The 15,233-nt window shown below is 35.2% G+C and overlaps 2 protein-coding genes across 3 annotated transcripts in view; one reads left to right on the forward strand and one right to left on the reverse strand.

Annotated features, from left to right (window-relative positions):
* Window positions 1–208: 208 nt before the first annotated feature.
* The window catches only part of LOC126970439 (uncharacterized), a 103,937-nt gene continuing 88,912 nt past the window's right edge, over window positions 209–15,233 (forward strand). Inside the window, exons 1-2 of the mRNA XM_050816325.1 lie at window positions 209–297; window positions 453–580. Of these exons, the coding sequence (XP_050672282.1) occupies window positions 210–297; window positions 453–580 (216 nt within the window). The 5' untranslated portion in view covers window position 209. The remainder of the gene's footprint in view (window positions 298–452; window positions 581–15,233) is intronic.
* Window positions 3,841–15,233, reverse strand: part of LOC126970587 (uncharacterized) — a 46,598-nt gene continuing 35,205 nt past the window's right edge. The window contains exons 2-10 of one of the 2 annotated variants that reach the window (XM_050816585.1): window positions 14,873–14,982; window positions 14,113–14,224; window positions 12,690–12,787; window positions 12,285–12,395; window positions 11,698–11,913; window positions 10,785–10,903; window positions 8,465–8,561; window positions 5,197–5,426; window positions 3,841–4,137 (exon numbers count right to left, since the gene is read on the reverse strand). In XM_050816585.1, the coding sequence (XP_050672542.1) occupies window positions 3,900–4,137; window positions 5,197–5,426; window positions 8,465–8,561; window positions 10,785–10,903; window positions 11,698–11,913; window positions 12,285–12,395; window positions 12,690–12,787; window positions 14,113–14,224; window positions 14,873–14,974 (1,323 nt within the window). In that variant the 5' untranslated portion in view covers window positions 14,975–14,982 and the 3' untranslated portion in view covers window positions 3,841–3,899. Of the gene's footprint in view, window positions 4,138–5,177; window positions 5,427–8,464; window positions 8,562–10,784; window positions 10,904–11,697; window positions 11,914–12,284; window positions 12,396–12,689; window positions 12,788–14,112; window positions 14,225–14,872; window positions 14,983–15,233 lie in introns of both variants that reach the window. The other variant, XM_050816591.1, reaches the window with a different exon arrangement.

The following is a 15,233-nucleotide window of genomic DNA, read 5'->3' on the forward strand; positions in this document are numbered from 1 at the left end:
TGAACCATATTAACTTTCTAATCATTAATTTTTATTATTGTAAAAATAATATTTTTCCTCAAAGCAATTATAAATTTTCATACTATCAAGTGTCAAATAAGCCTTGCCGTTCCCTCACCTTTCATTATCTTACTCTAAGGCCCTACTAAATCAAAAGACAGTTGTGTCAATGTCATATGTCAATTACATTAGTATAGTTTATTGTGAAGATGGCGACGACTGGGGTTGGTTTTCGATGGTTAGACTTATTGGAAAAAGAATTTGATAAAGCATGTGTCGGGTTGGATACTTCGCTAAGTAAGTAACACCTGATCTGATCTACTATCTCAGTTCTTTTTACCACGCTCCCGCAACTATAAAACAGGATATATTGAAAATAAAACTTGTCTACAAAAGTTGTTTTTGTTTTTATTATTTACATTATTAAACCTTAACTTATGTGGTCTTTCTAGCTGATCTCGAAACTGAAGAACCAGAGACAGTGTTTGCCGCTCGTCAAAAGATTGCAACACTTAGTTCCTGTTTTTCCCAATTAACTCACAAGGCATTGACTATTTTTCAACATAGTGCAAAACTTGAGGTATGTGCCTAGTTGTAAGGAAGCAAAACATAATATTATTCTTGTCCTAAATTTAGAGTGCCTAGTTTGAGAAATTCTGATATCCCCCAAGTCTAGATTCATAGTTAATGTTCATTATTACTACTCATTACTTATAAAATTGGATATGATGTTCCTACTTATGAACAATAATTGTTAAATAATATGAGTTCTAGAGGGCAGGGCTCACCTTAATCAAATTATTGGTTTAATTTAAATAGAGAATTTAAAAAAAAATAAATAGAATGTGCGTACATAAAGAAAATAATCTTCTTACTAAATATGAAATGTACATATGTAAGTACTTCCTTTTATAGAATATGTATTATTTTCTATGGAATTGGAGGATTAAATAGATTTGAGGTCACCTCATGTACCTCTTTGAAATAAGAATATTTTGAGCCTTAACACTTGATGAAGTGGTACCATAATATTTTTTAAAATAACCATGTCACAATAACCCGTAAACATTTTGGATTTAGGTTTGTTCCTAATTTTTTTTTTTGGGAGAAAGTTCCTTGAGAACTGAAGTCAGTTTGGGCCTATAGTGTGGGTGTTGGGGTCTCCAGCAGGTATCAAGTCCTAGTAGTTGATTCCAATGACTATGACTGAAGAGGAATTATGCATATCATATTTGATGGTTCAAGTAACAAATAGTAGTTCAGGAGTGTGGGCTGGCACCTCAGAAACAAAGCCTTCCCAGTGGATATGTTGAACATAGATTAAGGAAGCTCTACACTCAGGTGTTGATGGTTGCTAGTTAGAAAATAGTTGAAGGGTGCTCAATTTTAGACCATGATTTTTTTTTTCCATCTATTTTTATCAAGAATACCATCATTAACACCCATATGTGGTAAGTAATGTTAAGTACATATTGATGGTCTTTTTTCCTCAACTTAATGTCTACTGTGTACGCAGCTATGTTTCACTCCATACCTTAAGTGTACACTTTGAACTATCAACCATGTGAGTACTGTGTACACAGTACTCACATGGTTGAAAACATCTCACTGTAACAGATATCCTATAGAAAGTATAATGAAACCAATATACCTGGACAGATTACCTATTAGGTTTACCACATATTCCACAAGCAGACAAGTAATAAATTAACTACTGATATATATCTAATTAATTAGGTACTTCTTAATTTAAGAATCTCTTATCACACCTTTTGACCTCTGGTTTTACAGATGATTATGAACTCACCAAAAACTATAAACATAGTACAGTGGACCCCCAGTAATCTGACAAACATTGTGCAGAGCAGTGTCGGACTATCAATGTGCTGCATGGGGCCCCCCTATAGTCCGGAAATATTTACAAAAGATTACCTTGTAATGTGACAAATTTAGGTGGTCTAAAATATCACATTTTTCTTTCTTGTTAGTGGTTTGTGTTTTCGCTTTTGAGCTTGTGACGACATTACTGGGTACGAATATATGATATACAATGAATAAACAGTAAAAAATGAACACACGCTGGACCACACCGCTATCATCTTCAAACTTCAAATTCAAACTAAGCAATCAGAGTCAAAACAATACCTTATGTGTCTCGCACAATAATAGTGGTGTGTACAAGTTATAACTTATTCAATCATGCGTTCTTGAAGATTGTCAATACATAATAAATAATAATAGACCATGTCGGATTACCGGGGGTCCACTGTATTAAGGCCTGGATTCACTTTGATTAGTGATTAGTGATTAGGAGATAACAAGTATGGACAGCGACTGATTAGTGCAGGTGATTAGTTGGCTGCGTAGTAACGTGATTAGAAGCGTGTTCTAATTTTTTGCGAGTGGAGTGCGAGTAGCCACGTCCCGCGCGCCCTTCCTTTCCCCTAACTCGGAGCGTGCCTGCCAATAAACACGAGAGCAAAGTAATATTCCGTCGTATCTTCAGCTTGCGCCATGAATATTCTATTAATCCATTTTCGAACCCATATTTTTCGTCTTATATGTTCAGCTTCCAAAAGTTCTTCAGTTTCAGATATCACCGCGTTTAATACTTCTAGAAGTACGTATGTGCGTCCATACTTACTTATCGACAACTAACAACTGAATTTACTAAACAGAGCCACTAAACAAGAATTGGACACTACTTGCACTATACACCTGCACTAATCATCCTCAATAACTAATCAGTTGCACTCGCACTAATCAAAGTGAATACAGGCCTTTAGGAACAGCAATTTGTAAATTTTGAGGCAATACAATGCTGAAACTATTATTCAACATCAGTTAATTAATAATTACCCTGTTTAGTTATCATAGCAATTTGAAAAATTCAAACTGATCATAATTTAAACAGCATTCAACTTTTGGAGATTGTTGAAGTTAAAGCTGATTATAATTATTTGCACCTGGTAGGTATATGTTTTATAAATGGTCCATTGTGTGTTAAATGTTATCTGTGCTACTGCAACCCTGACCAGAAGCACAGAAATCCTCAGGTCCTCGCTAATTGGAGTGTTGCAAGGAATAGAAAACACAAATAGTATTGCCACACTAATAACAGTGAGGTCCACAATGTTGGGTCAGGTAGAACTTGCTACTTTTTGTAACATGCTATAGAATGCTAAGTTGGAGTTATTACTCTAACCGCCCGCTATTGAAAAGTCGAAATCAGTCTTCATTAGAATCAGAATCTATTTCACATCTATTAGGGTAAATGTATAAATTTTTTCACCTAGTGTTGAGCGGCTAAACTTCTATCTTCACAAGTTGTAATAAAAGTTAATTTCAACAAAATTTCAAAACCTTTGCAAATGTCTGAGTTTCAGTGACATTGGTTCCCATTCTAAGGAAGTTTACTTCTACTTCTTTTAACTATTCCTTGATGTATAGTGATCACAGAGTGTCACAAGATTGTTATACCAATGTATATGCCTGGACTAAGCAACCAGTTTTTTATTTGCTAATGACTGACATATGGCATCCATTGAAAGACCTGCTCTGCTCTCTAGAAGTAGCTGTGATACTAATGACATAGAGTTATTCATTATTTTAAACATTTATTGTTGCAATTCTTAGGTTTTTTTAATTCCCAATAGTTTATGTATTTGAAGTTGACCCGGTTATACGGATCATGATGAGTACCTGTTAATGAATGTGATAAATGAATAAAATAGAGGTGTTTATTATGTGAGTAGTGTATGGTTACTGTACTTATGATCATGCACATAATATAAAAAGACTGGGGCCTGAGAGATCTGATTTCAGGAAAAATAAAAGAAATTGTTATGGCATCAAAGTTATTTATAGTGTGTATAATATATATCACAAGCTTACAATTATTATAAACCAGGAATGTTTTTCAATGATGGACCACGGTCATATGGATGTTTGTGCAGATGTCTCCGATGGGGAGATCTTACAGGCACATTTCTCATTGTTGTTGTTGTTGTTTCGGGCTTTTCTGTTATAGTGATGACATTATCATCTTCATCCATGAAATCATCACCGCCCCCATCAAAATATCCCATATCTTGTTCATCATCTCCCCAATCAATCTCTCCAGAGTCTTCCTCACCTCTGAAATAACACATCAATTGAATAAAATGGCTATGGTTTCATCTGTTTAGTATTTCTTAAAAATATGAATCTATGAGAGTTTCATTTCCATAGTGAGTCTACAGTGATTAATACTTGAAATTCACCTGATGTTGTTGGTTACTTAGATCCATGTATATTTGATTAAAAAAAGTGCAAAAAAAATGTTGATAGAGTTTCTTGCGCCGCTTCTTCTCTCTTGGAGGGCGATTTGTTTCCGAAGCGGTAGTAGTGTCTAGTATATTAGAAATGACTGAATTTTAAAGAAATGAAAGAATTTTAACGAAATCAATTTTGAAAAAATAAATGCCTTTTGTGCCTTTTCATGTGAGCCCTACGTTATTATTCCTGTCTTCAATAAACATTTTATGTATTTACTTTCTAAAATACGAGGATTCTTCTATATACTAGACTCCTCATGATGGGTCACCTGATGATCAGTGATCTCTGCCACCCATACTTGTTAGTCAAGAGCAACACCATAGAAATCACAGGAGTGTTGTCCTGTTATTTTTATTTTCTTTGAATGCACTCTTGTTGCAAAGCCAAATTCCGTAGTTCGTTAGTTGTACGTGGAAACATTTCTAAAGAGGAACGCCCAAACATCCAGATGGTGCGGACTGAGGATAATATTTAATTTTATTGCGTGTTGTGCGAAGCGGGAATGCGCCAGCAGAATATACAGATCCTCGCAACCGCTCTCAGAGGTGTGTGGATGGAAATAATTATTACACTTTTGACTGAGTTGTCATGGTTATGGTAGTTTTGTGGCCTTTATAAAGAAAGCATGAATAAAAAGATATAAAAATAAAATACTTTTTAAAGGATGTAATTGTAACAGCATTGTTACATTGGTTTGTGTGTAAAAGTTATATTTTTATTATTATTATATTTAACTCGACTTTTGGAGACCTTTTCCGAACACGTTTGGGGCACGTGGACTTTTACAACTACCCGCCTTTTAATCCATTAAAAAGTATTTTATCTAGGTGTTTTGCGTTACAAAGATAATATAGAAATACCCAGTCAGATCCTACGTACTTGATACCATTCAACTTCTGCATCAATTTATTTGCTGCGGCTGTAATATCCGACTCTGGTAGTTGAAGTTCTGCCTCGTCACTCAAGCGCCCTTCTAACTTCTGTAGCGCTGCATCAGCTCGGTTCGTGAGTCCTATGAACTTATCTGTCAGCTGTTGCAGTTCTTTCTCATTGAAAACGTGTGTTGTGTTCCGTAATGCGTTCTCGAGACGTTTGCATGTTGCGTCACTCTGAAAAGCGAATCGTTATTAGTATAATGAGGTCCAATATATAAAAATCGAAGCTGGATGGATACATTGATAAGATTTTTCGTTATTTATTGATAAATTCTGCAAAGGATCAGGAATTTTCTTTGGGGTGAAATTTTTTAAGGGACGAGACGAGCAGGTTACGTCTCGTTTGTCCAGTAATTTCACTAGCTACCGCGCCCTTCTGACCGAAACACATTAATGGTTACATATATACTGCTTCACGACAGAAATAGGCGCCGTTGTGGGTAAGTAACCCATAATCTAGCCGGCATCCTGTGCAAAGGAACCTACTGATACTAGTGGTGGTATAGTTAGTACATAATATAAAACATATAAAGATGTAGGTAGATAGAGAATTATTATTATCCTTCCAATTGATAATCAATTAGAAACATTATCGAGTATTTAATAGAAACTTCAAAAATCTGCTAAGACCTTTAGATTCTTACAGTAAGTAGTTAAGTTGCGATATGAAGTCAAGACATGCTAACAGGCTGGGTTGGAGCCATGTTATAGTTTCCGATTTTATCATAATATTATTGGTTTTAGTAAATTATTGTTTGTCACGTTTTACGTCCACCCTTTGTACAACTATTGTTATATTGGTTGGTATCCGCTGTCATTTATCGCATATCCATTCTATCGCAATGTAAAAATAATATTTTGAATACCAAGGTTTCATTCGATTATTACAAATGAACTTTATTGCTGTAACAGAATGCCAAAAAACATAACCAAGGGCCAATTACAAGTTCATAGAGATAACGATAATTTATACAAATGATTTAAGTTTTCTTTAGTGTTAATTCCGCCAATATTTGTTTTTAAAACAATTCGACACGTGTTTCGCCTCTACACGAGGCATCCTCAGGACGAGACTAATTAACTAAGACGGAATTAACACTAAAGAAAACTTAAATCATTTGTATAATTATGGATTTCCGCAAAGTAACGCCTACTTCAATAATAAACGATAATAATAATCACACATTTTTACACAAATAATCTTACCCCAAACAAGGCACAGCCTGTACTATGGGTACAAGACCATGATATATTTAATTCAGTATGCTTACCTAAACATACATCAATACTTATAAACATCCATGTCTCGAAAACAAACATATATGCAATATATATAAGCAACATATTGATTTTACTGTAGCTCGTGTAAGAAAACTAATATATATATTTAAAAAGTTCAGAGCCGCAGCCGATTTCAGCTGTTTAATAACTGTGTACTTTGCGCTTGCCCAGTCTGTTGTGGGGTACTGCCTTACGGTATGGGGTGGTGCCGGTAAAACAGCCATGCTAAGGGTCGAGCGTGCGCAGAGAGCAGTTCTGAAAGTGCTAGCAAGGAAACCAATCCGATATCCGACAACCGATTTGTATTCCCTTTGCCAGGTCCTCTCAGTTAGGCAGCTATTTATATTTCAAACTGCTCTTCGCAAACACTCCGAAATTACCTTTGACCCTAAATGTTGTACCACACGCCGCTCAAATAGGGTATGTAATATTGATTCACGTAGAACCATAGCTGCAAGTCGCCATTACAAACACATAAGCTCTAAAATTTATAACAAAATCAACAAAAGCTTAAACATCTACCCACCAAGAGGAAATGTAAAGCGAAACTTGACTCCTGGTTAAAAACATTAGATTATGAAGATACAGAGAAACTTGTGGATGTGTAAAATATTCATCACTCCCTCACACACCTAAGAAAACCACACACAGCACAAATGTAACAAACTTCACAATCACTATATACATATCTCTAACACTCACCCACACACTTCACCCAAAACTAAACACATAATATAATAATATAAATATTTCAAATCACATGTCCTGTACTATTTTTTAATGTCTTGTTATAAATTACCGTACCGTTTACTATTTAGATATTTGTGCATGGAACATCATTCCTTATTGTATTCGGAGAAGGGCGTTGTTAGCTGCGCTGCAGTTTATACTTTTGCAGCTATCATCGTTTTTACTTGTTTGTATTATCATTGTTAAATTGTTCCAAATAAAAGTTAAAAAAAAATATGTAAATATGTTTGCATATCTTTCATTTTGCATATTGCATATCTATGCATCATATAAATTTTTGCACCTACCGGGAGTCGAACCATCATTCAACTATCGTATATTCGTTTAGATGAGCAAACAATTAATCCCAGAGCTTTGTAGGCTCTAGTTAGAATATCTAACAAAAAGCGTCTATGTGCTGACCGAATTATTGTTTTTGAAAACATGGCTTTTTTGGTTAAATTATGTCAACAGATCCTATTTGCGCCTCGTCTTATTCCTTGCTATATCTATTTATTCTTTTTTTTTATGGAAGAGGAGGACAAACGAGGGTCACCTGATGTTAAGTGATCACCGCTGCCCACATTGTCTTGCACACCAGACCTCAGAGGAATCACAGGATAGTTGCCGGTCTTTAAGTAAGGTGTACGCGCCTTTTTTGAAGGTACCTATGTCGTATCGTCCCGGAAACACCGCACAAAGAAGCTCATTCCATAGCATTGTTGTACGTGGAAGAAAGTTCCTTGAAAACCGCGCTGTGGAGGAATGCTACTGGTCGACGATTTCCCGACGAGTGACCGGCATGGCCTGTGTATACGGCATCATCAGTACTTAAAAAAAAAAATAAGGGACGCGACGAGCAGGCACGTTCAGCTGATGGTAATTGATACGCCCTGCCCATTACAATGCAGTGCCGCTCAAGATTATTGAAAAACCCAAAAATTCTGAGCGTCACTACAACTGCGCTCATCACCTTGAGACATAAGATGTCAAGTCTCATTTGCCCAGTAATTTCACTAGCTACGGCGCCCTTCAGATCGAAACACAGTAATTATTACACATTAGGGCTTCACGGCAGAAATAGGCGCCGTTGTGGTTCCCATAATCTAGCCAGCATCTAGTTGGAGGAGTCCAATATTTCATTGATATGAAGAAGAAACAGTTTATTCAAAGTTTTATTTAATACGATTTTGTAGTATTACCTGAGTTGGTCGGCTGTTGAGTAGTTTCATAACTCTGTTATCGTGATTACGCATTGTGCTCTGGATGTTTTGCAGTTCGTGAAAAGTGGACGCAGTTCTGTAAAATATAATAGTTGAAGCATAAAATACATATCCTGCTAATATTATAAATGAAATGCGAAAGTTTGTGAGTGTGTGTGTATGTTTGTTACGTCTTTTACGGATTTTAATGAAACTTTACAATAATATAAGCTTACACATCTGAATAACACATAGGCTACAATTCATAAGGATATTCTGTATGTCAAGAAATAGGAAAAAATAACTGCAACTTGCGAGCTGTTCAAGTTTGCTCCGCAAAGCCCGCAGGAGTTACAAAAATACATATAATGTATATCGGCTCAAATACTACAACACACCTATTATAAAAACGAAATAAAAAAATTAATAACTTTATACTAGAATTAAATCGTAAGTCAAACGGTCGAACACTAAAAATACTTTATATGGCAAAACAATGTTTGCCGGGTCAGCTAGTTATAAATAAAAATCGAAATAGTTTTAAAAATACTAGAAGTTAAATTTGTGTAAAACAAAGAATCGTCAAAAAGCTATTATATTAACTAGAAGATCATTAACTTTATAGTTTGTTACCTAAGCAATATAAGACCTTTTAAGCACGTGTTAATCAATTTATGGATGAAACTTAGAACATCTTTTATTGAAAACATCCAACTATATGGATTACTAGCTGACCCAGCAGACGTTGTATAGCTATATAAAATAATAAAAAAAGAACAATAATTACAATGGGGTATAGAAAATAGATGACGACCGATTCTCCGACCTACCAAATATATCGTACTACAATAATTATTATATTCGATTGCCATCTTGCAACCCTATTGCGCATCTGTGGCTGGTAGAGAATAATATAAAAATCTCGATACAAAAATAGGTGTTGATCGTAGACGGTTCATCCGTCAATGCAATAATTTGAAGTTAGATGTATTTTTTAATGTTGAATCATAAAAAAATTAAAATAAAAAAATTGTCAAAAAAATAAACATTTAGTTGTGAGTCACCCTTATCCTTTAGGGGTATGAAAATTAGATGTTGGCCTTCTCAGACCTATCTGATATACTTACACAAAAAAAATTTCAAACGAGTTTGGTAACAAACACCACGACACGAGAATTTTATACGTTAGATTAAAAGACACAAATTGGTGAGCAACTAAAATAATCTAGAAGTACATCATCAAGTAATTGCTTGAAAAATGTCCAGTCCAGTACTTTTTCTCCCTTGACTTTCCTTTTTTTAAAGCAGGGTGAAGTGTATTTTTGATCTACAATGTTATTGTTTTATTCCAATTCTCCGATGAGCAGTTTTCTAGCAGCCGACTATAGGTAGTTATAGCAAAAATGATCATTTGCTCTTTCCGATGAAAACAGTGAAAGTATAACAACACTGAACGGCAGTTGTACGGATATGGAACATGAATGCTATGGTCCTTAGGTATGATCAGCTGTTAATGCGAACATAGTAATGCTTGTCGTGTTCCTTTTCTTGCGTCATCGCATTATCATAGTAGACTTCTTTGATAATATCTTATATAGCTATCTATATAAAATTCTCGTGTCCCAGTGTTTGTTACCAAACTCCTCCGAAACGGCTAAGTCCGAGAATTGGCCAATATCAATCTATCTATCATCATTTTTCATACCCCTAAATTGATAAGACTCACCCCTAAATTTTTTTTAAATTTATTGTATTTTTTTCTTTTACTATGATTCAGCATTCAAAATTACACACAACTTCAAATTTTCGCCCTTTTACGATCTACAGCTATTTTTGTATCGCGATTTCTATATTATTCTGTTCCATTCACAAAACCGCTACAGGGCTGCAAGATAGCAATAGAATACAATAATTGTAGTACGATATTTGGTAGGTCTGAGAATCGGTTACTTCTATTATTTATATAGGCAATACAACGTTTGCTGGGTCAGCTAGTATAAAATATAAATTTCACTAAGCAAGAATTATTGTCTTGTGCAGTTTTCTGCATTATTTGTGATGTTACCGTTTTTGTTTCATTTCTAATTATAGTATATCTATCTTTTAAAGATTTTCATTGTCCACTGTTCAATGCCTCCCTGGCATGTTTGTATCATGTTCCTTATTTTTAATGGAAATTTCCAAGTTTGTGCGGCGTTTGTATGTAAAGTAAGCAAGCTTTCCTTATTAAAGTTAAAAGCTTATTGGTGATTATTGTCGGATATTACATTATGAAGCCGTAAAAAACTGAAAGCGGCTCCTTTTTTATAATAATACTTACTTGTTTATAAGTGAATCTATAAGTTTATCCAAAACGTCTGCCACATGGGTGGGATCGTCTAGCTGAACCCTCTGGCAAGAGTCGACAAACCTCTTTTGTGTATCTAGTACCTCTTGCATCTAAAACAATAATAATAATTAAAATTTTGTTTTGTATATAAGTAAGTTAAGGTCATGTTAAAAGAATCTGGGGAAGGTCATTGTTCAGCATTAGCCGTCTTTCGGGTGAAGTGATGATGATGATGTTAAAAATCATTCAGTTGCTGCAGCAAAAAGGAATGGGAGGCGGCAATCAATTTCCATACCCGTGAGGTTATTATGAAATATTTATTTATTTTATTTTATTAGGAAAACAAACAGTATTACATGACATAAATAGGTTAAAAAAAGTATATATTTATTATACATGAACATAATGTTACATACTCAATCAAGAAAAATTTAATTCATTCAATTCAAGAAGAATAAATAAACTGTGCCGGTTAGCTAGAGTAAAGGGGTAAAATACTCAGTATTACTAGGACTCACTGAGCACAAATTTAAAAAATATAATATTTAAGCTACTTTGACAACGATGTCTTACTGTAGTGTAGTAGATTATATCTATAGAAGATAACATTGCAAGGTATTTGACTGGTTCTGCGCAGCTCACCTATAATTGTATATTGAGTAGGCTTTGTAATTTTGTTATTCTATGCTTTAAAAGCTGGGCTGGAAGTTTCTTATAAGTTCTTCTCTGCATGTCAAAGCCCCTTTCCGCACTGATGTAGGTTCATGACGATAGCGAAGTGTTGTAGCAGTGTGTTATGTTATTGTCACTCTATATTATGTTAAATAAAAATATTTCTATTCTCTCTATATCGTGATACAAAAGGTATCGTTTTCTTTTATTCCGTAAAATATAAAATAGTTACCTTTAAATCTATTTTGAAAGTGTTGTCGTTGAGGCGTCTCGTGAAGGCTGCCTCCAGGTCTGCAGAGTTGAGGCGAGCGTCTCTCTGTCGCCGCGCCAGGGCTCGCAGCCCGTCCGCCAGCTCTCGGCGCGTCGCGTTCACGAGTGACATGCCGTCCCTCATCAGGGATTCTAGCAGCAGACTCCGTCGCCACGTATCTGCATAAGTACCGCTTACCTTCAATATAAATAGACAATGTGGTTAATTAAAAGATTTGAAACAAATATGAAGGATTGAATAAATCTGACCACTTTCGGTTTGTTTTCATTAAGACTAGTTACTATTTTATATATGACAGCTGAAACGAACGTGAATCACATTTCTTCCATGTCTTTCGTAGCCGCACACAGCGTACAAAAATATAATACCCATAGGCAGATATAATCAAGATGGACTTAAATGATAGATGGAATAAAAAATGACATACGTAAGTTCATTCGTAATAATCAAAAACGTGTCTTACTTTGACATCCTATTCTGATCCCGCGAACATTGAGCTTTTTCAAACCTGTAATTTATTTGGGTACTCATAAAGAAAAAGGCCTTACCTTATCCAGTAAACGAGAGTGCGAATTGATATGGTTGGTTAGGTTGCTCGCGATTTCGACAATCTTCGCCTGGCTTCGTTCAATTTTTTCACTGCTCTCTTTCACCGCAGCCTGAAAATATTGTGATTTTCATTTAGTATCGTATGAACCGTGCAATTGGGGCACAAGGATAATGAAACATCTAAAGTTTGGCCTATTTCAGAATTTCTTTAATAGTTATATCTAGTAGTAATATTATCTATTTTAAATATTTTCTAAACTGAATTCAAATCATAAGTGTTTGAACATATTATTCCTAATCTTATGCAACCTGTCAACTAGAACAGAATCCTTAAATAAAAGCCTGTAAGAGTGTTTCATTTGAAAATCTGTTCGGTGCAATATCAAAATAACCTTCACAATTACCTGTATACTTGTCTGCAACATGTGTAATCTGTGTTCTAATCTTTCTGCTGCTAACTGTGCTCTTTCAAGCCTCAGCGATAATGTGGTCTCCACACGGTCTGTGGACAATTATATGTATGCGCTGTTATAAGCCTAAATATATAATTATGTATGAACCAGTTAAATTTTTATTCAAAATACATATTATTTGTTGAAACAATATAAATCTTATAACTATATTTACAATACTATGTCTACCTAAATAAAATTAAAATTATCATTACGTAGAAGCCTACTAAGAATACTGGCAGCATTTCCGCGTTGGATAGCTAGGCTGATCCATTGACCAAAATAGCTGGCAGCGCTGGAGTTTCCAGTAGCCTTATTGAGGCGCAAAGATAGTACTTTGTACATTCTGCGCGCCTCTGGGCCCCACGGGCCAAGTGTCTCGAAACCAAACGGCATACATATGTATAACTCACTAAGACCGACATATTTGCGACGTCTTCGGCAGTCGAAGCAGCAGCACCAGCAACAATGGACGTAACTTGGACATGAGAAGGAGCCAGAGTGTCGACGCAAGTCGCGTCCCACACCGGCGCCCTTCCCCGTGTCCAAATTGAATTGTTAAATTTTTGTGCCTTAGATTCAATAATGATTAAGTGATGTTCCCGTTTTGTCAATTGGTAATGTCGAACCGTCCACAACATTGCGAAACTTGTCATAATGCTACGGATATACTAAACTAGGATATGACACAATAAGATCGGCGTGAATCATCGTTGCGTATTGGGAAATGCGTTAGTTTTAAGCGCTAGTGCAAGATTTGGGTCAGGACATCAAAAAGTGTCTATTGCTGTTTATGTAAGCGATGTTCAAAGGGATTTGTGTCAATAGCATGTATGTGAAGTTTTAAGGCTCGGCCGACGAGCTCCTTGGTCGATTGGTATCAGAGTCTGGCTTGAAAATAGCGGGTCCCTAGTTTCCTTTTACTTAATGTACTATCGCCAATTTCATGAAACCACATCATACTGCTAAATCAATTAAAAAAATTACACCTTCCGGTCACACATTTGTGTAATCTTAAACTGAACATTGATTAACTCAACTTTAAATTATTCACACTAATAAAGAAATTGGTACATATAATTATTTTATTGTATTATTGACTGCTCTGTCTATGTAACGCTTATCTCCATTTTCTAACCAATTTTTTCAATTGACACTTATCTGACTTCTGATTCATCATATTAAAGGTGCATAATTAGGAAAAATAACGGTTTCCAAATATAAAGAAAGTGAAGTATGCGTTGTTGAGGAAAGTAACCTGTTAACAAAAAAAAGAACAATTGGTATTGAACAACTCGTTGTTATAAACTAATTGTAAATAATTACTAATGTTGTTACTGCCATTTGCCAATGAAAAGTCTAAAATAGTGCTTACCAAGTTTGTCTTGTATAACGTCGAGTTTCCTCGCCTGTTTCGCTTGAACTGCACTCATAGTATCAAGCATTCGCAGTCTCTCGTCAATGTTTGCTAAGATGCTAGATAAATCCTGAAAAAAATTCCAATGATTTAGTTGTTGAATTTATTACAATTTCTTACAAAGTTTTTATTGAAATTAATGTGACCACTAGTACCTACTAGGAAACCGCAATGTAGACACTACGGTTTCCTCATATCCTATGTTTGCAGTAAAATACTATATCATCGAGGTAAAATAATCGGAACACACAAATCCTTACAAATTTTGATCTTGAATATTCGTATGTTATTGAAACTAGTATTAATGACAGAAATTAATAAAAATATCAAAATAATATGCAAGGTCATGTTGATCAAGGCCTTCTGGCAATACAACACGAGGATCACAATCCTTGTCCAATGTATACCTTTTAAATAACAAGAATCCTATGACATCGCCCTGTCTATTTCATCATTTCCTTATTAAAGACTGATGTTGGTATTTTAGATTTAGGTACTCATATATCTCGCTTCGGTGTATTTATTGACTATCAAATTTTAATGAAGATTTAATTTTTGTTTTCGTTGAGGCAGCGTCAAAACATCCGCAGTATCAAAATGGTTAGTTGTTGAACCACTTACTTAACTTACAGCGTGTAATTTTGTTTATGCGAGCTGATTATAACGACTGCCGCGTTGGGGCGTACTTATTTATAAGTGAATCAATGGGGTTTTTTACCTTTGGTGTGTACAGTGCGTACGCTCGGAACGGATGCGTGTCGGGCGGCGACGTCCGCGCCAAGCATAGGCACGCCAGCGCCGCTATCGCCGCACTTAACATCGCCCTGTCTGGAAATACTCTTACATTTATAATGTTACTGAAGCTGACCCGACAGACGTTCTGTAGATAATAAAAAAATACTGTTTTATAGGAATTTGCCAAAAATATTTCAAAACATCAAGAACTATTTCGTAAAAAATGCTCCCTATTGTTAAAATGAAATTGTTTCACAGTGGAACTGTCAAAACTGTACGTCATTAAATTTTACCTTTAAAAATATTTAAATGTATCGTAAAAAATAATTTAACATCTAAGGCCT

The sequence above is a fragment of the Leptidea sinapis genome, chromosome 1, assembly GCF_905404315.1.
Source record: "Leptidea sinapis chromosome 1, ilLepSina1.1, whole genome shotgun sequence".
Taxonomy (NCBI): Eukaryota; Metazoa; Arthropoda; class Insecta; order Lepidoptera; family Pieridae; genus Leptidea; species Leptidea sinapis.